The sequence below is a fragment of the Pollicipes pollicipes genome, unplaced genomic scaffold (genome assembly GCF_011947565.3).
Source record: "Pollicipes pollicipes isolate AB1234 unplaced genomic scaffold, Ppol_2.1 Scaffold_3447;HRSCAF=4054_pilon_pilon_pilon, whole genome shotgun sequence".
Lineage (NCBI taxonomy): Eukaryota > Metazoa > Arthropoda > Thecostraca > Pollicipedomorpha > Pollicipedidae > Pollicipes > Pollicipes pollicipes.
In genome coordinates, this window is record NW_023596297.1 from 5,602,454 (window position 1) to 5,623,619 (window position 21,166).

The 21,166-nt window shown below is 60.9% G+C and overlaps 3 protein-coding genes across 3 annotated transcripts; all 3 read left to right on the top strand.

The window, feature by feature from the left end:
- Positions 1 to 1,172: 1,172 nt before the first annotated feature.
- Positions 1,173 to 7,421, top strand: LOC119091523 (germinal-center associated nuclear protein; the record flags this gene model as incomplete). Its single annotated transcript, XM_037214331.1, has 11 exons — positions 1,173 to 1,182; positions 1,462 to 1,673; positions 2,062 to 2,203; positions 2,677 to 2,787; positions 3,951 to 4,087; positions 4,397 to 4,566; positions 4,874 to 5,069; positions 5,396 to 5,508; positions 5,982 to 6,207; positions 6,642 to 6,842; positions 7,296 to 7,421. Coding segments are annotated over exons 1-11 (1,644 nt in total), but the record flags the coding sequence as incomplete, so codon positions are not given.
- Positions 7,422 to 7,593: 172 nt separating this feature from the next.
- LOC119091524 (uncharacterized) lies at positions 7,594 to 12,541 on the top strand. The gene is made up of 6 exons (XM_037214332.1): positions 7,594 to 7,729; positions 10,154 to 10,250; positions 11,094 to 11,218; positions 11,752 to 11,882; positions 12,355 to 12,382; positions 12,538 to 12,541. The coding sequence occupies exons 2-6, from the start codon at positions 10,200 to 10,202 to the stop codon at positions 12,539 to 12,541; spliced, it is 339 nt and encodes a 112-aa protein (XP_037070227.1). The 5' UTR covers positions 7,594 to 7,729; positions 10,154 to 10,199.
- A 2,732-nt stretch (positions 12,542 to 15,273) lies between these two features.
- On the top strand, positions 15,274 to 19,629 carry LOC119091525 (germinal-center associated nuclear protein). Its single transcript, XM_037214333.1, has 8 exons — positions 15,274 to 15,426; positions 15,779 to 15,958; positions 16,720 to 16,853; positions 17,369 to 17,486; positions 17,944 to 18,070; positions 18,308 to 18,502; positions 19,175 to 19,209; positions 19,606 to 19,629. The coding sequence occupies exons 1-8, from the start codon at positions 15,274 to 15,276 to the stop codon at positions 19,627 to 19,629; spliced, it is 966 nt and encodes a 321-aa protein (XP_037070228.1).
- The last annotated feature ends 1,537 nt before the right edge of the window (positions 19,630 to 21,166 follow it).

Sequence of the window (21,166 nt, forward strand, 5' to 3'; positions counted from 1 at the left end):
ATGGTTGGTCAGCCATTTGGGGCTGCCAGTCCAGCATTTGGGCACACAACTGCCAGCTCTCCAGGTGTGTTTGGTCAGCCAGTTACCAGTGCCCTTGGGGTATTGGGACAACCACCTGCCAGCTCTCAAGGCATGTTTGGACAGCCAATGACGACGCCCAGTGCCGTATTTGGACAGCCAGCAGCCATGTTTGGACAACCCTCCACCACACCTGGTGTCATGTTCGGACAGTCGCCAGCACCATCCACCGGGGGGATTCGGCGCGGCCACCACCACCTCCGCCGCGTTCGGCCAGTTCGGCCAAACTGCGCCAATGGCGGCCACGTTTGGTCGGCCGGCCGGCACCGCAACGCCCGTGTTCGGCCAGATTTCGGCCTCGGGCGGTGCGGGAGCCGCTCCCGGTGCGCTGTTTGGACAGATGCCGACGCCCACCAGCGGGTCCTCAGCCGTGTTCGGACAGACCACCACCGCTGCAGCTTCGCCAGTGTTCGGACAAGCGTCGGGTACCTCTCCTTCTGCTGGTTTCAAGCAGGAGCCTGCTGCCCCCGCCGCCTTCGGACGAACCACCACCGCTGCCTCGGCTGCCTTCGGTCCGACGGGCGCCGCCTCCTCCGCTGCCGGCGCGTTTGCGCAGACGGCTGCGCCCGCGAGCGGTGCACTGGCCCGCACGGGCGGCACGGGCGCCGTGCCTCGCCCCGCCGCCGCCGCCTCCCGTGTGGCCGCCACCGTCCGCAGCCTCTTCAGTGCCGAGTCGACTGTTGACGGCGCGCCCCCGCCTTACTCGGCCGCTGCCGCCGACGCCACTGACGCCACCGCCGCCGCAGCGCCCGCCGCTCTCTTCGGCACGGACCGCCCCTCGACAGCGGGTCTGTTTGGCAAGCCGAAGCCAGCGGCGGCACTGTTCGGCAAGCCGGCGGCGCCCGACGAGGCACGGTCCGCCGCGCCGCCGCTCCAGGGCGCGGAGCCGGCGGCGGTGGGCACGCTTGTGGCCGCCCAGCGGTCGCCCGTCAAGTCTGTGTTCGCGCAGCCGAACCCGGACTCGCCGCGGGCGAAACGGCCGGCGGCCGGCGGCGCGGCTGAGGCCAGCCGGCGCGTGCTGTCTCGCACCGGCCTGTTCGGCAAGCCGGCCGAGCCCCGGCAGGCCACCCAGGCCGCAGGTGAGAGCCTCAGGCATGGCTGCTGGTGGGGGTTGGGGGGGGGGGGGGGGGGGGGGGGCGCCAGCATGGTCGGTGGGATCTGTCAGTGCAGTTATTTGAAGTGGCGGCTGGTGACATATTGGTGCGTTGGCGTCCTGGTACGACTCTCGTCGCTGGTATGTCTGCCTGTCTGCGAGCTCTTGCCACGCCTGCGTAGGTCCATCCTTCACGTAACGCCTCCCACCGGGCGTGCGGCGCTGATTTTGACCGCTCCGCTTCGGTGCCTCGCGCCTCGCCGACTGACAAGCGGGTCGACCTCCGCCAGGCTCGCCGGCCGGGCCGCGGGCCAGCCCTCGCATGGAGCGGCTCAGCTCGGTCGAGGAGCTGCGGGAGGTGACGTCACTGCTCTGCACCGACGTGCCGCAAGGCTATAATGAGCGCACCATTCTCACGCGCCACTTTTCCAAGTACGGCCAGGTGGTGCGCGTCAGCTGCAACAAAGCCAAGGACACGGCGTCCGTACACTTCGTTGACCATGTGAGCTGGCCGTCGGCGGAGGACGGGCGGCCAGTGGCGGGGCTGGCGCCGGAGTTGTGGCTCTGGCAGTGCAGGCGGAGTGAATGCGCGGCAAAATGGTGTGGAGCATATGGCCCGGCTTGTGGTGAGATCGGCTTAACTGTCGTTGTAGTCTGTGGATGCCCCCGCCTGTGGGTTACCAACTTGTCAAAGCATTTTCCTCACAGGAATCTGATTTTCTTAACCATGATTTAACGTTGGGTTCAGACGCATCACATCTGATTCTTGCGACGCCTCAGCTGCGGTGCTCGTTCTATCATTACGCTGTTGCCGGTCCCGTCTGTGAGTGCAGAGGTGTCGTCCAGCGGCCGCGGGCCGGCGTGCCCTGACCGGCGTCCCTCGCCGCCAGGCGTCGGCCGACGAGGCCCGCAAGCGCGGCATGAAGGTGCACCCCAAGGTGCCGCCCATGCGGCTGTTCTTCCGGCGTCCGGTGAAGCCGGGCGCCGCCAGACCGGCCGGCCAGTCGCCGCCAGAGGGCGAGCCGGGGCCGCGCGCTGGCTCCCACGATGATAGGTGAGGCCTCGCAGGGAACAGGCCAGTGGCAGTAAGCGGTGTTCACTGAGGCTGGTGAGTGAAAGGACCTTTAGCGAGTCGTCCAGCGTGCCGACCGCTGGTGAGGTGAGACAGCTTTCGTCGCTGTCTCTTGTGATCACGATTGAATACCTGTTAGAAGGCCTGCTGACTGTAGCGCTCAATCATAGGGTGACCCAACGAGGTAGTGGGTGGGCTGATTCGCACGACTGCTGTTAAACGTGACGAAGCCAGCGCACCCTCTCCCACCAGCGCTCGACCTCGACACCACCCCGGCGCGTCGGTGCTCACGCCGGGGACGCGGCCCTGACCGACGCCCCTCCCCCCAGCGAGCCGGCGCCGAAGCCGCGTCGCCGGGTGGCCCCGGCCGCCGCGTCAGCTGCCGCCGCCGCCCCGGCCGCCGAGCCGACCGCCGCCGCCGCCGCCGCCGCCGCCACCGCCACACTAAACGTGGCCGAGCTGCGCGCGCTGCTCCGACAGCCGGCCGCCACAGCCACAGACCGGTACCGCGTGCTGGACGCCCGCGACAAGCTGCACAGAGCCGGTCAGTGGACGCACCGCGCCAGCCGCGGCTGTCACGCTACACCCGATGAGATGGTGTGTCCACTGGCTAAACTCTCAGCTGCTTACGAACTTTCCTCTGCGTGGATATGGTTGGACCGCGTGTGATTTACTAGTCTTATTAGACGATCTCAGTGTGTTTTAGCCTTCTTCCTTAACTTTCGGCGAATCAGTCGGTGGTAGTCACTGATAAACCTGTGTCTGGTTGTCCTGCGCAGTGTAAAGTATTTGGTATATTTCGAGCCATGATTTACATATCTCCTTGCACCAGAGCCTCTGCAAGGTCTAGCATGAAGTTCTTGCCTTGGTGTGACCCCAGCGTCCATGCGTTTGTACGGCGGCGGTCCCTCAGCCCCCGCACGTGTCCCTGCTCTGACTGGCCCGCGTTCTGTCTGTGTATGGCGGCGGCCGCTCAGCCCCCTCCCCGCGCGTGTCCCCGCTCTGACTGGCCCGCGTTCTGTCTGTGTATGGCGGCGGCCCCTCAGCCCCTCGCGCGTGTCCCTGCTCTGACTGGCCCGCGTTCTGTCTGTGTACGGCGGCGGCCCCTCAGCCCCCCTCCCCGCGCGTGTCCCCGCTCTGACTGGGCCGCGTTCTGTCTGTGTATGGCAGCGGCCCCTCAGCCCCTCGCGCGTGTCCCTGCTCTGACTGGCCCGCGTTCTGTCTGTGTATGGCGGCGGCCGCTCAGCCCCCTCCCCGCGCGTGTCCCCGCTCTGACTGGCCCGCGTTCTGTCTGTGTACGGCGGCGGCCCCTCAGCCCCCCTCCCCGCGCGTGTCCCCGCTCTGACTGGGCCGCGTTCTGTCTGTGTATGGCAGCGGCCCCCCAGCCCCTCGCGCGTGTCCCTGCTCTGACTGGCCCGCGTTCTGTCTGTGTATGGCGGCGGTCCCTCAGCCCCCTCCCCGCGCGTGTCCCTGCTCTGACCGGCCCGCGTTCTGTCTGTATAGCGGCGGTTCCTCAGCCCCTCGCGCGTGTCCCTGCTCTGACTGGCCCGCGTTCTGTCCGTGTATGGCGGCTGTCCCTCACTCCCCCGCGCGTGTCCCTGCTCTGACTGGCCCGCGTTCTGTCTGCGTGTGGCGGCGGTCCCTTACTCCCTGGCGTGTGGCGCTGCTCTGACCGGCCTGCACTCTGTGTGTGCGCGCGCGCGGCAGTGCTGCGCCGGGAGCAGGCGGCCCGCTCCGGGCCGCTGGTCGGCACGTGCCCGGACATGTGTCCTGAGAAGGAGCGCTACATGCGCGAGGAGAAGCACCAGATCAGCGCCGCCTACGAGCGAGACAGGGAGAGGCAGGTGAGCCGACGGCGGCGCCCTCAGGGTCGGTGGGTCAGCGGAGGACGCCCTCGGGGTCGATGGGTCGGTGGGTCAGGGGAGCGGAGACATGGGCGTGTGGCGATTTCCCAGGACTGCTATGCGCTGCAGGCAGATGCGGTCTATGTTGAAATTTGTGTCAATGTTTGCATCGGTGTGTTGCGCGTTTGTCACGATTGTATGGTGTAGGTTTATTGAGTGTATTTTAAGACAGCTGGTGAATGGGATGCGCGAATGCGTTGCGTCGGCCACGAAAATATGTCTTATTCACGTGTTGGTGCTCACGTGCAGGGTCCGTTCGAGATGGATCATCGCCTGGCAGTGAAACAGTACTCCAGGAGTTCAGCCGATCAGGAGGAGCCGCTGCCGCACGAGCTGCGCACCCCGGCCGCCCTGCTGCTTACCATGGACTACCTGGTCACGCACGTCATGGACGCGGAGTCACGCGACTCTGGCGACTGGTGAGTCACTCGCTGAGGCTAGCGGGTCACGCTCACGATGGGCGCCCTCTGTCGGACTCCTGTGACCAGTCAGTGGTCTACTGGCATTGCTTGACGCACATGCTGGAAGTGAGAATACTCTCATCCACCCAGTGGACTGTCCGTCAGTGGAAATACGCTGGGAGAAAAATAGATATATGTCTGCGGAAGATCATTTCGTTATCTTTGATATCTTGCACATGGCACATGTTATGGTATCGTGACGAGTTCTTCTGGCATGTGGTGCCTGGCGACCTCACGGCGTCCCGACCGTCGCCGCCGCCGTCAGGTTTCACTTTATCTGGGACCGTACGCGCGGCATCCGCAAGGACATCACGCAGCAGCAGCTGACGGACCCAGTGTCGGTCGGCCTGGTGGAGAAGTGTGCCCGCTTCCACGTGCACTGCGCCTCCGCCCTCTGCGAGCTGCCGCGCGACATGTTCGACCAGAAGATCAACAACGAGAACCTCACCAAGTGCCTGCAGGTGCGCGGGGGGAGGCGCTGCGGCAGGCGGGGGCTCGTGTGGGCTCGCGGACGTGCTGTCTCGGAGGAAGGCGGCGGGATGGACTTCTCCGGGAACCCGAGTTCTTTCACTTGATGTTCTGTGGTGTTGAGTTATCGTGCCGCCACCTGCAAAATGCAAGCTGATTTCGCATCGTTCTGGTCGCGATGGATTCTTCACGACTGTCGTTTTAGCACTATATTTGCCAAAGAGAAGGTGCGCATCTGGTTGCGGGACGCCGCCGTCGCCAGACCACACCGCTGATTGTCGCTGCTGGCTGTGTCGGTGACTGGTGTCGTGCCCTGCAGACCCTGAAGCACATGTACCACGACCTGGCGCTGCGCGACGTGCCGTGTCCCGGCGAGCCCGAGTTCCGCGCCTACGACATCCTGCTCAACCTCAACGAGGGCGACATCCTCAGGTCAGGCGCTGACGCCAGCGACAAACGGGCGCTAAGGCTGGTCCCTGCCCGCTGACGAGTGTAGGGTGACCTCTCGTGGCGGCGGTACCATGGGAGTTTAGGGTGACCTCTCATGGCGGCGGTACCATGGGAGTGCAGGGCGCCCTCCACGGCGGCGTTATCCGACTCATCATGCACTGTCGCCCAGGCGACAGTCAGGCGACTATCGTCATTGTCGCCCAGGCTTAGGGCGACAATGACGTCGACGAACTTCAAATTGCCCTCAGACTTGTGTCAACCAGTGTTATGTGCATCTGTTCTCGTCAGATGTAGAGTGCGTTCGGACGCGGTGGAAAGTTGGGCTGAGGCGGTAAGCAATGTGCGTTCACAGTTGTCTGACGAGACAAGCGCAATCACACGGATTACGGCCGGTCGTGTCGGCATTTTGTGGCCTCGCGTCTTGTGACCACGTGTTCCGGCCCTGGCTCCGACAGGGAGGTACAGACTTACAGCGACGCCGTACGTGAGTCGGCTGAGGTGCAGTCGGCGCTGCGCGTCTACGTGGCGCTCTCCACCAACAACTACGTGCGCTTCTTCAAGCTGGTGCGCCGCTCCGCGTACCTGCCCGCGTGCCTGCTGCAGCGCTACTTCAACCAAGTCCGGACGCGCGCCCTGGACGTCATCACGCGCACCTTCTGCCCGCCCAAGAAGGTGGTCGAGGTGAGTCAGTCGGCGCCGCCGGCTCCGGCGGTCAGCGACGGGTACGAGTTCGTCTTGGACGACGCGGGGTGACGAGGGGCGCCAGGGGTTAGGGTTCGGTGAGAGGTGAGGGGTGCTGTGAGAGGCGAGCGATTGGATGAGAATGCTGAGGTGGAATCTTTGGTGAATGATAAGAGTAATTCCGAGGATGATGTGTGGTGGTAATGCTCATATTTGGCTCGCTTTAAACTGAGATTGATTGCAGTGTCTTCCGTTGCAATGGTGCGTGGCCGAGCGCCGTGCGTGTGCCGATGGGCCCAGACCTTGTCGGCCGCCTCCGCGTCGGCCTCGTCCGTCGTCTGACGGTGTGCCATGCTCGAGCCGACCCACCCAGCCGGCGTCCCGTCGCTTCGTGTCGCCGAGAGCCGTCCGCTGACCGTGCCGCCCGCCGTCAGTTTCCGCTGAGCGAGCTGCAGCAGACGCTGGGCCTGGAGAGCGAGGCCGAGTGCGCCTCGCTGCTGCGTCAGCACGGCCTCGAGTCGGAGCAGGGCACCGCTTTCCTCGAGCGGGCCGTGTTCCAGGCGCCCGAGCTGGCGCCGGACGTGCGCCGCTGTCCCACGCTCATCGACGCCAAGCGCGCCTGCGCCGTCGGCCAGGTGAGTCCGGCGGGCGGCCAGAGGCTGGGCAGGCGGCGTGGTCGCTACCGCCGTCTCGACACCGGCAGGCTGTCATTGTGTGGGGGCGGTGAATTGGTGTAGCGAAAGAAAAAACAGGAGTGCCGGGCTTAGAAGATGCGGAGTCGGATCAGGTATCTTGAGGCGATTTAGCTAGCCGTTAACTGACACACCTGTGAATGCTGCTTTCTTTTTTCATATTCCTCACTGCTGTGTGCTTTGCGGAGTACCTAACGAGGTGTGTAATACATCCAAATATCTTGGCGTTGCCACTGCGATGAGCAGGGTCGACTGTCTGCCTTCGGTAAGATCGCCAGTGGGCGCGGCCGCGGTGACAGCCGGCCGCCTCCCGCGCTCGTGCGCCGAGTGTTGGCGTGTGACTGTGCCACGACCCTGGCGGTGTGGCGCTGACAGCGGCTGTCCGACCTGCGCCAGGTGATCCAGGGCGCGCCGCTGCCGGCCGACCCCCTCCCCGGCTACCAGCCACACGACAGCTTCGACGCGGCGAACGTGCTGCGCCGCGCCGCCTGGGACGCGTTCGATCAGCGCCGCGACGCCGCCGCTGCCGCCACCGAGGCGCCGGAGCCGGCGCCGGCCGCGCGGCCCAAGCAGGAGGAGCAGGAGCAGGAGCAGGAGCTGCAGTTGCAGTGGCAGCGGGAGCAGGCAGACCAGGCGGCGGCGGCGGCGGCGGCGGCGGCGGCGGCTGACCGGGCGGCGAGGGCGGCGGCCGCGCTGCTGCTGGAGGAGGTGGTGCTGGCCGAGGCCGGTCACGTCTCCGCCCGGCTGCTGACTGGACTGGGCGTGCTGCAGCAAGTGGCCAGGCAGCTGTGTGGTGACACGCTCCGCACAGTCGTCGACGAGGGCATACGGTGAGGCGCCGGCGCGCTGCGTGGTGACACGCTCCGCACAGTCGTCGACGAGGGCATACGGTGAGGCGCCGGCGCGCTGTGTGGTGACACGCTCCGCACAGTCGTCGAGGAGGGCATACGGTGAGGCGCCGGCGCGCTGTGTGGTGACACGCTCCGCACAATCGTCGACGAGGGCATACGGTGAGGCGCCGGCGCGCTGTGTGGTGACACGCTCCGCACAATCGTCGACGAGGGCATACGGTGAGGCGCCGGTGCGCTGCTGAAGCACTGACGGATATGACATGCGAATATATCGGTAATAAGGGACAGGGGCGGGAACATGAAGTCTGGTAGTAGCGTGGATGGTATAGACTCTTTTCGTTCTTTGATATTGTGCGAAGTCTGGTTCGGGCTATCACCCGCATGCATGGAATGGTCCCAAACGCGCAAATTGGTGTGTAGTGGTGGGCGTTTATTCTGTGGCGTTGGCAAGGTGCCGTACAAAGGAAAACACGCTGTCACATTTCAGGAACTTTACGGGAGAAAGGTTTTCCAATTTTCTGCTGTAGCACGTTCTTGGTTGGTGGCACGTGCTTGAATTATATACCATTGAATTTTTCCTATCGAAATGAATCACGCTATACGCTGTTTTACACATATTAGCATGTAAACTGCACAGAAATTCGGGAGAGGTGTTTATATTTTGGCATTTGTAGCAACAAACGTGACTTCCGCAACGTAAGAAAAGCAAAGATGCAATGGATGCTGTAAGAAACAGCACAAGCTCTCCAGCGTATGTAATGAAAAACCACAAGTGCATGAATTTCTGTATTTGAATGGTAAAGCTGATATTTCAAGCAGGTCAGGGCAATCGCAAATACATGCAAAGCTTATAATTTGAAGCAGCAGCTGAAACTCACGCTGATTTGCCTCGTAGATATGCAAGAATTGGATGACCTATAGTATCACGCTTAAGCGTAGGGAGAGCAAACTGCAAAGAGCAAAAAAGAGAGCAAAAAATGTTTATTATTAAAATCAAGGAGACGGGCGTGAAAAAGACCGCTTTGCGGGGAAAGGATAGGAATTTCTGTTACTGCATTAGGTCGGCGCTACACACGTGTCTGTCTTCACCACACTCGCTTTCCGCCTCTTCCGTATTGAGCTCTAGCTTTGCTGGCCCTGGCTAGTGTTTTATGCTCCTGACGCCGGTCACACCCGTCCACGTACACCAAGCCTGCTCTTTTTGGGGCTGTATGCGCTGGTTTCTTGTGTTTCAAGTGACGAGTACAGTTTTCACAGTCCTCATTACCAAATTTGATGAAGGTAATATCCGTCTGTTTCACCTCCCTCCGGTACCACCCGAGGGTTATTTGCCATGTTTTTCACTTAAGTCTTTATGTCGTCAATGACCGTTATATTGGATGGCAGCTACAGTCTCTTTGGTGCGTGGTTATGCCGATAGTGATGCGCACACGGCCCATAACTCTGGATGTGGTTTCGGATGACAGTCGAGTCGATCTTGGTCTTCGGAGTTCCATCTTCCCTTCCGTCCTCGTTTTCAGCGTTTTTGAGAGCGCTCCGTATGACCTGGTCATTGATAAACTTCACCCCTACCGCTGCCAAATGAATGACATGCGGTCGGCAACGGCTCGGTCGTTTTTATCCGGAAGCATGTAAAGAAGACTTCTGTGCTTTTCTGCTCCTATTTCCTGATTGGTGCTATTTCTCTGGGTCTGTTTCCTGTTCACGTGGCAACGGAACCACTGGCGGCGGGCTGACCATGAGAGACGATTCACCATGCGGTTGATCCTTTGGCGCTGTACGTTTTATCACCTTTCAGTACACTTTTGCCTGGGCTGGGCTGAGCTGAGGCTAGACGACGGCGGGGTCTTCGGTAGGGCCGGGGACGCCGAATCCAGGTGGTTGTGCGGCTAGTTTCTTTGTGCAAGTGCAGATGCGCGCTTTTTATTAATTGAATCGGCGGAGGGAAAGGAGAACTCGCTATTTTCTGCTGTAGGTCGCGGCACTTACGCTTCTTTTACGTTGCAGATCGGACTTGTTCCGCACTTGCGCTTAGTTCAAAGGATCCCAAATTTCGGGCGATGGGACTGATTGGGACAATTGGGACAATTGTATTGTTGGGGATGATGGGGATCAGTATTGCGAGTCTGGAAATGCCAAAAAAGATGGTAAAAAACTACACTTGCGCTTTATTTCCGTTTCACATTATGCAATGGTGGGAATGTTACACGAAAACGGTGTGTCGGTGTGCAAATGGTGTGCAAAAAATAGCCGATGTTGTGCTAAATGTTAAGCTTTGTCGTCTGTGAAGAAGAAGAAGAGACAGCCGTCCCATATGCAGGCTTTAATCGCTTGTGTAAGCCGAACACGTTTCCGCAAACTACCAGTGATCGGGCCGCCAAGTACCCGTGTCCCTGTCGTCAGGGAGGTGTGCCAGACGGAGCTGACTGAGGCCCGGCGCCAGCACGAGATGGCGCTGCAGCGTCAGTGGGCCAGGGACCGGCGGGACCAGGAGATGAAGGTGAGGACAGCGGCGGGGTCGGAGGCAGACACGACCAGGAGACGAGGGTGAACACGAGCGGGGCAGGGCTAGGCAGGGTCTCGAGGCGGGATTTGAGGGTGAGGGTGTTGAGAGGAAGGCAGGATCCGGGGAGGTCGAGATGGGGGTGCATTTGACCCTTCTCTTGAGGCCAGAGTCTAAGGGGACCTGCCCTTGGAGGGAGTGGAAGGGAGTGGGCTAGGGAGGCCTGCCTGGGCGGCGCGGCAGAACCGTCCAGGTGGGTGTCAAGGAGGTCAATATGAACTTATGCTATCATACCTATGTCCCCTGCGCTGCCTTCGCCCCTATCATGCTTTCCTTGATGTCGGTGCGTTGCTCTTTGCCTCCGAACGGTCACACCCTGACCTGCCTTCCTGATTGTAGTCCGAGGCGCAGAGATGCCGTGTCGACCGCCATACGGTTACGATGTTGACTGGCCATCCCTGAACGAGGGAAGGAGCGGCGTATCGTGGACCTCAAGGCACATGGGCAATGCCATGCAAAAATATCGGCCTCCTTCGCACCCGAGTAGTTGACCTGTCCCCACTGCCCCCGGGCGTGCGGCTCACCCCGCCACCCGCCGTCCCCTCAGGCCGTGTTGGAAGCCACCGGCACTCAATCAACACGGGACCATGCGCTCAACTGCGGCGGCGGTCCCGGCCGCCAGAGAAGAGGGCGTCTAGCTTGACGCAGAAGTGTCCGTCTGTCGTCCGCCGTGTGGCGTCGTTCGACCCGCGTGACAGGCGTGCCCGCGGACCCGCTGCCGCGCGCCCGGCCGTTTGGTCCGGTCTCGCGGCCGCCTGACCGGTCTGGCGCGTGTTTCAGGAGCGCCTGGGTGCGGTGCTGACCGAGACACTGATAGCCGAGGTCTGTCTCGACGAGACGAACGATTTGGCAGAGGAGGAAATCATGCTTGTGGAGAAGGAAAGGAGCAGGCACGCAAAGAACAGGTGACTTCAATAATTTGTCTTTACTGATGGTCTCTCCAAGCGTCAGTTTTCCATCCACTAACTACATGTAGTGCTTAACTGTGATCGATGTGAATCTAAATATGATGGTTGAATAACTACACTGACGTTTACGGCTGACGAAGACGACGACGACGAATACCGACGACGACGACCGGAGGCCGATGACCGATGACCGATGACCGATGACCGATGACCGATGATCAGTGGTGGTGAAGAAGATGATGATGCGGATGATGATGATGATGATTATGATTATAATGCTAATATGTATGATACAGACGATTTACTGATACGACGGTTTTAAGTCAAGATATGGCCCGAAGGCACTTGCGCATCTGCACAGGTGGTGTATGGTACAAACTGCATTGGCAGTACTCTCGCCAGCGAGTGACCTTGCCTGTACCAGAGCTCACCGCTTCACTCGGTGCTGCCGACCGGTACACGGCTGCCTGTGCGGCACCGGCTGCCGGTCGGGCGGTGTCAGTCGTGTGACGTCGGTCGGCATGTGGCAGGGCGGCGGACACGATCTGCGCCACCCTATGGACGGAGGAGGCTGAGCGGCTGGCCTGGGAGACGGCCATCGAGGTTCACACCGACCACCGGCGCCAGAGGGCAGCCCGCCTGCAGGCCGCCACAGAGATCGGTCAGTGCTCCCCCGCGGCAGCGACAGGAACCTGCCGCCAGATGGGGGTGGCTGGACCGAGGTGGACCTTTGTCGGGACGGCCTCTGCATTCGCGCCCGTCTCGTCTCGTGCGTCTCGAGGGCCCGTCTCGTCATGTCACTTGACACTGCTCCCCTGTTCCCTGACCCGGGCCCGTGTCGTCAGGTCACCTGACGCTCCGTCCCCGTCCTTTGACCTGGGCCTGTCTCACCGGGTCTGACACTCCATCCCCGTCCCCCGACCCAGGCCTGTCTCGTCATGTCACTTGACACTCCGCCCCTGTTCCCTGACTCGGGCCCGTGTCGTCAGGTCACCTGACGCTCCGTCCCCGTCCTTTGACCCGGGCCTGTCTCACCGGGTCTGACACTCCATCCCTGTCCCCTGACCCAGGCCCGTCTCGTGAGGTCACCTGACACTCCGTCTCCGGCCCGTGACCTGGGCCCGTCTCGCCAGGTCGCCGCCTGACACTGCGCCGCCTGGTGTGCCGCTGGCGGGCGGCGACGGACGCCGGCCGCCGCCTGCGGGCCGAGCAGGTGGCGTTCCCGGCGCGGCCGCCGCTGCACGGTCCCGAGACGACGCTCCGGCTGCTGGGCGGACCGCGGCCGCCGCCGCACCCGCCGGCGGACCGGCGCGCAGGTGAGCCCCGCTGGTTCCCTCACCGGCCTGTGGGCGGCTCCACGGCGCTGTGATGTCTGTCCATTGCTGGTTGTTTACGGTCTGGTGATGCGGGCTGCTGTTGGTGCTCTAACAGGCTGGTATTGGCTATAACTGGTCGCAAGCAGTAGCAGCCGGTTGGCGATGGCGTAGTCACGCGCGGATTGTTTGCTGATTTTTTGTTACCTGTCTCATCTCGTCGGTTTTGGTTGTCGTTCACGGGTACCGGCACCGTGTTACTGTGTCTGGGACGCCCTTGCGTGCGGCGCACCGCGCCGCTGACATCTGCTGCATGTCTGGCCGAGCTGACGCGCCGCTGCCCGCCGGCAGACCAGAGCCTGTGCCGTCTGCTGCTGGAGGACCGGCTGCAGACGGGCCGGTTGAGCGTGCGGGCCGTGCTGGCGCCGCTGGCGGCCGCCGCGCCCGCCGGCCACCTGCTCTGGAAGCTGGCCGTGGCCGCCAGCCCCGGTCGCCAGCTGCCCGACTGGCTTCAGTGGAAGCTGAGCGACGGCGAGACGCGCTCCGACGGGGTACGGGCGGGCGAAGCGACGGGCGGAGAGGGGTGCCGCGACGGGCCGGGGACCCAGGCCGCTTTGACCCCGCTGACGAGGGCAGGGGAGGCGCGGCGTCCGAGGAGCTGGGATCGGGGGGGGGGGGGGGGGAGGGAGGGGATCGCGAATCAATCCGCTGCTCGAGAATAAGTCCGTGCTGTCGTAATGTTTGAGAAGAGGATGTGTTAGCCTTACTCATGCTCCGATTTGACGGATAGTCACGTCACGCATTCAATGCCTGCGCTTTAATGGCGGTGTTCTGTATTTGCGTGGGGCTTTACCGCCATTTTGGAGATTATTCAGTGTAATTCACAGCCTTGCTCTCCTTAAGTCCTCAAACCACCTTCTTTCTAAGCATGACGCACGCGAGCATGTGCAAACAATTTTGTGCAAGCTAATTCAAGGTCACCCACTCACGCATGACAGCATAGAAAGGGCACGGGAAGACGCCATGTCGTTGGCCATGTAGCGTTCAAGGCTGACAAAAATGTCCGTCAAGTCATTCGTGTCTGGCGCGTCAGCGTCCGTCGCGGGATCAACGGACATCAGTTGGCCTTCAATCGACTCCATGTGTTAGGCGCTAGTTTCGAACGCGATTTAGTTATTATTTGTTTAGTTGGATTAGAACCCTTTCGGCCAGTAATGACTATTTCAGGGCCATGGGATGAAACAAGCGTAGATAATGGTAGAGCAAGGCTTGCGCCATGGGATCCAACCGCCGGAACGAAGCCCACACAGGGACCCCTCCGTGGGATGTTCTTGGAGAGCGGGGTGTCCCTCGGGCTACTTGTGGCTGGCGCGTGTAGTCTGCCCAGGACAAGCGGGGTGTTGGTATGGTGCAGGATAACAAGTGCAGGAGACAGGGAAGAAAAGGGCGGATGATTTGAACATGGTTCACGTTTTGTACTACGTTATGCAGGAACTTTGGGTGATGGTGCTAGTTATGATAAAAATAAGACTGGGGATTAAATAACTTAGGAATAACGTCATAGCGGAGTATGTGAATGCAAGCCCAAAATATAAAATCGCTGACAAATAGACAAGAACACCACGAGAAAGGGTCAAAACACCCGCACAAACGATATTCGAGCTCAGCAAACATGCGCTAGCAAAGCCCATCGCTATCGGAAAATTTGAGTACTACAAGTGGGTCAGCCTGTCCGCTACAGTAGCAGTTCTAACACGGCCAGTCCGGCAGCGATTCTGAGTTCACAGGGATGTGCCAGGAGGTAATCGAATGATGACATATTGGGAAAAGTATTAGCTCAATAATGAAATCTAGAAGTCTTACACTTTTAGCAATAATTGCAAGTGAGCCTATAGAATTAGTTTTATGTTTGCCTCAGTTTTTCAGTGTGTACCGTTCCCTTGAACGGCTGGCGTATCTCCGCCGGCGCCCAGTGTGACTGGTCGGTCACCCTCGCCGACCGCCTCCATACGTGACCCGACGCCGCCGTCCGCAGGTGCTGCAGCTCTCCTCTGGCGCCGTCTCTCCGCAGCGGCACCTGTCGCTGGTGGTCCGCGCCTCGCGCGGCCTGGCCGGCGAGACGGTGGGCGCCGCCGGCCTGGCGCTGGCGCTGGCCGGCGCTGACGACGAGTGTCGGCTGCGCACTCTGCTGACGCGGCTGCCGCGCGAGCCGCTGCTGCCGCTGGCGGTGGTGGCGCCGCCCGGCGGCCGCTCCGCCGCCGTGGCCCGACTCCGGCTGCCCGACTGTCTCGGCACGCAGCCAATCAGCGCCTATCGCGTGTTCGAGGTCGAGCTGGAGGACGCCGTGCAGAGCGGACAGGCGGTACGTGCAGGGGAGGGGACTGCGCCTGGGGACCCACGCGCTGTCATTGGGGACGAACCGGAATCACAGGGGATGTTTGTACTATATTGCGTGTTACATTATGTGGGCCAGTGGTAGCAGCCTGTCGCCATGGTGGGTTCTATTGCGATGGGTGGGTGCAGTATCGTTATTTTGCTCATTGTGATGTTTGGATGGTCTTGTTTATCCTTTGTTGTAAGCATTATAGTTTGGAAGTGCCGACTCGCATTGTGGGTCCCGTATGGGCTCCCGGACGACGATTCCCGACATATGGGACATTTTGAATCGCGGCGCTCCTAACCACGCGCTGCTTACCGGCGGGACTGACTGAGTCGCGGGGCTCTTCTCAGCTGGTGTCAATGCTGGAGTGGCTGTTCGACAACCGTCCGGCTGTCCCTTCGCTTCAAAGTGGGGTCGTCCGACACGTGGTCGAGGACTTCATCGCTGAACAGGTCACCAAGCGAATGTACGACAACCTTCACATGAGGAGGAACAAAAAACGCGTCGAGCAGGTCAGTGAAGCCGATCTGTAACCGCGTGTCGTTGGAGTCTGCTGTGTAGTGGCTTCTGTGATTTGTTTGAATATGGATCAATGTAAGTCTGCTTTTTTAACTATTTTAGTGCTTCACATGTTATAAACCATGCTCATTTGACCGGATGGTGATTATTGTCGATAAGGTCGGGTTCATCCCATATGTAGTTACCATGCACCTGCAGCACTATTTGACCCTCGATTCAGCTAGCTTTAATGCACATTGTACCACCCGCTGGCCATGCCAATGTCGGGAGTATGCCAGGGTGGCGCTTCTTCACGTCGTCCCACCCTGACGCCCCCCCCCCCCCCCCCTCCCCTGCGCGTTACAGCCGCCAGCTGCCCTGATCGCGCTGTTTAATGCGGCGGTGCACCACCTGGCGACGGTGATGAGCAGCCACTCGCTGCCGGAGCTATCATGGCCGCCGGCGGAGCTGGCCGACACCCCGGCCGGCGGCCGCCTGCCGCCTGCCGACTGGAACCGGCCTGCCCGCCTGCTCCTGCTTAGAGAGGTGAGGCGCCGGTCGGACCCCGCGCGCACTCACTGTCGGGGGTCACCACACGGTGGTCAGGGGTCACCACACGGTGCTCAGGGGTCACCACACGGTGCCCTGGGGTCACCGCACCGTGCTCTGGGTCACCACACCGTACTCTTGGGTCACCACACGGTGCTCAGGGGTCACCACACGGTGCTCTGGGGTCACACACGGTGCTCAGGGGTCACCACACGGTGCTCTGGGGTCAGCGAGCGTCTGCCCCTGCGCTCGCTGGGCGGCGTCGCGCCTGGCCGAGCTGTCGTGTCGGTCTGTGCGTGCTCCAGCCCGGGTGATGCAGCCCCCTGATCGGCTCCGGTCTGACCACCTTGTGGTACACCCAGCCCGGTCCTCTTCTCGTGCTGACGAAGCGTCCGTAGTGGGCGCGCCGCTGGTCGGCTGATGGGTCTCCCGCTGGGTGCCAGGCGCGATCGCAGCGGTGTTGATGATGGACAGCGGCTACTGGACGGATGGTGATATCGCCCGCGCCGCTGGTGCTCGTCAGCCGCGTTGTGTGCTGACATCATGCGTGTGTGTGCGTGCGTGTGCGCGTGTGCGTGCGTGTGCGTGCGTGCGTGCGTGCGTGTGTGCGTGTGAGTGATTGCGTGTGTGTGTGTGCGTGCGTGCGTGCGTGCGTGCGTGCGTGCGTGCGTGCGTGCGCGTATGCGTGCGTGTGCGTGTGTGTGTGTGGCACACGTGTGTTTGCGGCGCGGCTGACGGCCGGCCGTGTCCGCCGCCAGTCTGTCGAGCGGCTAACGCTGCCCTGCCTAGTGCTGGACGAAGACGCTGACTGGGCGGCCAGCTGCGCCGAAGTGCTGCACTACGTGGGCGGCGTGTGTGAGCCCGGCCAGGACTGCACGCCGCTCCTGTACAGGTCAGCCTGCCGGCGACGCCACCTGCCGGCCTCCCACACTGCCACGTCACTGTATATAGGGCTCTGTGCTGTGTCTAGTGAAAACAGCGTGTCCGGCAGGGACATTGTATAGTTTCCACGCAGTGTAAACGTTTAACGAGCTCCGTTGTCCCTAAGGGGCTTACAGGACTGTCTGATACGGATCAAAGCTTTTGGCAGAACCGCGAACAACTTACTGACCATTTGGCGGAAGCGGTCGCTTGGGAGAAAACTGTCTTTCCTATGATCGGATTTATTGATCTGTGATCGATATTATGTGATATGATCGATATTATGATCGGAGTTTTGGGTTCGAGACATGTCCTCGGCCGTGTATAGTTTCTCTCGCTGCCGTCGGTATGGAAGATTCCGATGCCAGTATGCCAGTAGTCATAGCATCTACACGCTGGCCAAACTCGCGCAGAGGCCAGCCCTCCTCCCAGGTGGCGTGTGCTGCTCCAGGCTGACTGGCTTCTGTGGTGGCGCTGCGCCGACAGGGTACAGAGTCTGCTGCAGGAGCGGCTGCGGGAGCTGGAGGAGGCCGCCTGGCCGCTGCACGAGGACATCGCGTCTCGGCCGCTGGCGGCCAGTCTGCCCTGGACCGACATCATCCAGGTGCGCGTGCCTGAGCCGGGCCGCGGGTCGTGGCCTGGCTTAGTCTGTGGTTCGCGGACACTGCGGCTTTTAGGTGCAAAACGACCTCAGCGGTCGACGTACTTTTAAACCTTAGCCGTCAGCGACACTGCGGCTCGTCCGTAGGCGACTTCACCGTGTCGGTGTATGATGACGCAGGCACGGATTTGTTCATATGGTGGTGGTGGATGCATTGCCATTGAAAAGGGACTCGCATGCCCTACATTCGGAATGTATGTGGAGCTTGTTCTGTTGTGCGGCTGACCCTCGGGCTTGTTCCGCCCACCCCATAGTCTGGTGTTTCCCATCCAGCGGCTAGGGTCACCGTCACTGGCTCCGTGTGCTGTTGGGTGCGCCACGCGTGACGCCCCCCCCCCCCCCCTCCCGCCGCTCTCACCGTGCCGCGTCCGTTGACGGCCACCGCCCCGTGCGCCGCCAGTGTTGCATCGAGCTGCGCACAGCCTTGCTGACGGGCTCGGAGAAGGCCTACTTCCTGCCGGACGAGATGGCCCACTTCCGCGTGCCGGACGCCTGGGCCGAGGCCACGTCGGCCGGACAGACGCAAGGTGCGGACGGCGGCCGGATGATCCGGGCCGTCGCTGAGCAGGGACGGGCGGCTGCGGGCTCCGGCGCCGGCAGGCGGCGACTCGTGGAAATGCCAGCGGCTGTAATGTCACCGTGGAACAGCTGGGAGGCTGGTTGGTGTTTCGTTGCGTAAATCATGACCTATTTGCTCTGTGTATTTTATGGATACGGTTTTTATTGATTGGCTCTGAAGAGCATTCACGAGATCGTGCTTACAGTGTCTCTGTCGTTGGATGCGTCCATTGGGATCGCGAAGAGGCCGCTCGAAGAGTTTTTGAATGACTCGGTCAGCAAGCGACGACCGGAGAAGTCCAGCTCGCCACGTCCCTCGCTAGATGTCAGCACTGATATCAAAACGGAAATGGACATGTCCTTGGGCTGGGAGGAACGACTTAGGGAGCTTGTGGACCAAGGTAAGGTTATGCTCTTTTAACATGAGTTGTGTCATTTCGGGGCTATCTGTTCGAAGAGACGTCCTTGTAGTGATGTGTGGATGCAGGCCACTTGATGAGTGCAATCCACGGCCGATACGGGTCCGCATACCATTGGTGGAGAAGGGCATGGCTTATGATGGTGGTCTACGTGTATCGCGAGAAGTTGTTGCTTGGAACCGCTAGGAACCATCTTTGAATTAGTGCCGCTTCGTGAGAATTGCCCCTAGACTGGACCTAAATGTTTCATTGCACTTCAAGTAAGTACCAACACCTTTCACTGCACAGTGTCATCTATCGCTTGTTGTTAGCACGATTTGATTATGATGCTCGTAGCCCGAACGGGTGCGGGAGGATTTTCGAAGCGAAAAATGGGAGCATTTTTGATATTTTTTGTTAAGGGCGCAACGCGATTTCCTGAAAAATTAGTATTTTTCTGCAGGAATCCCCTGGCCGTCACCCCAGAAGCGTCGTTTAATACGGAGACGACTTGGCCCCCCGTCATAAAATGGTCAGGTTGTCTCAAAATCATGAGTGTCGAGCTCGGCGGTCCGAGCTTGGCGCCGTCCGGCTTCCGGCACCGCCCGCGCGCTGCGAGCACGTCCGCCGTGTGAGACACTGTAGCAGCTGCGACCTGACCCGCCGCTGTTGCAGGGTCACGCTGCTCAGGCGGCCTGCCGCCGGTGCCCGTGTCGTCGCGTCGGCCGGCTCGGCCGCCGCTGGCCACCTCCCGCCTGCGCCCCACTCCGCCGCTGGCCACCTCCCGCCTGCGCGCCTCTCCGCCGCTGGCCACCTCCCGCCTGCGCGCCTCTCCGCCGCTGGCCACCTCCCGCCTGCGCGCCTCTCCGCCGCTGGCCACCACCCGCCTGCGTTCCTCTCCGCCGGCGATCGGCCTCGTCCCAGCACTGGTGCCGGGGCCGGAGCTGCCGGTGAGCCTGGACCGGCCGGCGGCGGAGCGGCGCCGGTGCGACCTGACGCTGCCCGAGCTCTGGCCGCAGCCGAGTCTGGCGCGCCGGCTCGGCGAGCTGCGCGACGACCTGGCCGCCGACCGGCGCGACAGCAGCGAGTGGAGCCGCCGCTTGCAGGCCGTCGCTGCCGAGCAGGTGTAGGACCCTGATAGCCCCGGGGAGCATGGGCGGGCGGCCACCTCGACGCGACCTGACGCCGTCCCGCTTGTGGTGCGAGTTAACGGCAGGGGAGGTGTCGGGCGTTGACTGGCTGTCCCGCGACCTGACCAGGTCGGTACGCCTGGACTTGGCTGTGGTCGGTGACGAGATGTGGCTTTCCGTGTCACGTGATCTAGCCCGGCTTCCCTGGCTCCGGCCGGGTCTGATGCCCCCTCCCCCACCCCCCCCCCGTCCGCACCTGCGCCGGACGTAGCGGGGTCACTGTTGTCCGCTTGTGAGGGGCCCTGGCTTCAGAAGCCGTCTTGGGGCCGGCTGTGGGATTGGTTCGAGGTATCTGGACGACCGGCGTTTCTGAAACAGTTGCCCGGGCGCACTGTTTGTACCCGCTTTTGGAACTGGATCCGGGTCGTGTTTTGCTGCTTGTGTTTTCTGATGGCTGATGTGTCTGAAACTACGAGACATAAATGGGAGGGGAGATCAGACTGGGGCGTGCGTGGCATGGAGGAAACGAATCGGTGTGCAGGATTTCGGCCACGTTTTTTGTCTGTGTTAGTCTTCGGCGGATTGTGGATGGTTACGCTCGTGTGGTATGTCGTCAGCTAGCGGCAATGGAGCTCCAACGGCCGTGCGCACGTCAGTGCGCTGCTGCTCATACTGCATGTCCACCGTCACACGCGCTGCTCGCCGTGCTGTGGAATAAACAAGGCATCACGGGTATCGTTTTGTTGGTAAACGTCGGGCAAACATCTGGTTACGACGCCACCATTTGTCCGTAGTTTTCCATCATACCTGTCCTTTCTCATTCATCCGAGGACTGAGGCCAGGATGCCGGGTATGGCAGGAACCGTTAGATGTGCCCGCGAGTAGTGTCATCAGTCATCCATCACGTTGCTACAAGCCTATATTCGCTAGCAGACTACGATACGATCTTCTCATATTCTAACCGCCCTTACCCATAGTAACACTAAAATTGCAGCAGACGCTCGATAAGATTAAGGACGGCGTGCGGTCTGCTTCATATATAGTTGGGAGGTCTCATGCTCATATTAAATGCCCTCTAGTACCAGGAGGTCCTGGTTGGCAAAACCGAATATTTCAGGTGACGCTCGCGGTTGCGAGTGAACGAGGTCAAACAAAAATGAAAGCGACGGATACACAGTGAGTGATATGCTTTATTTTCACATTTTTTGGGCAGGGGTTAGGAACACATCTGGATTCACGTGTCTTGGTTGTTAGAAGGTTTTTTTGTCCCATTTCCTCTGCCCGTGATCATGAACACACCTTAAAAGTAGAGTTTTGTCCATATTACCAACGTTTTCATGACAACGTCGTTTAACAATCAATTCCTGGTATACTGAAGGTTAGAGAAAGATCTCACTACGCACAAGCCGAGAAACCGGTTAATTTATTGCCGCTATTCCTGCCAGGACATTGGAGTGCATACTTTATTATCTTGCAAAGCCTTGGTCTAACATAGGACATATGGGATGCAAGTATCACTGAGTGTTGGCTCTATTTT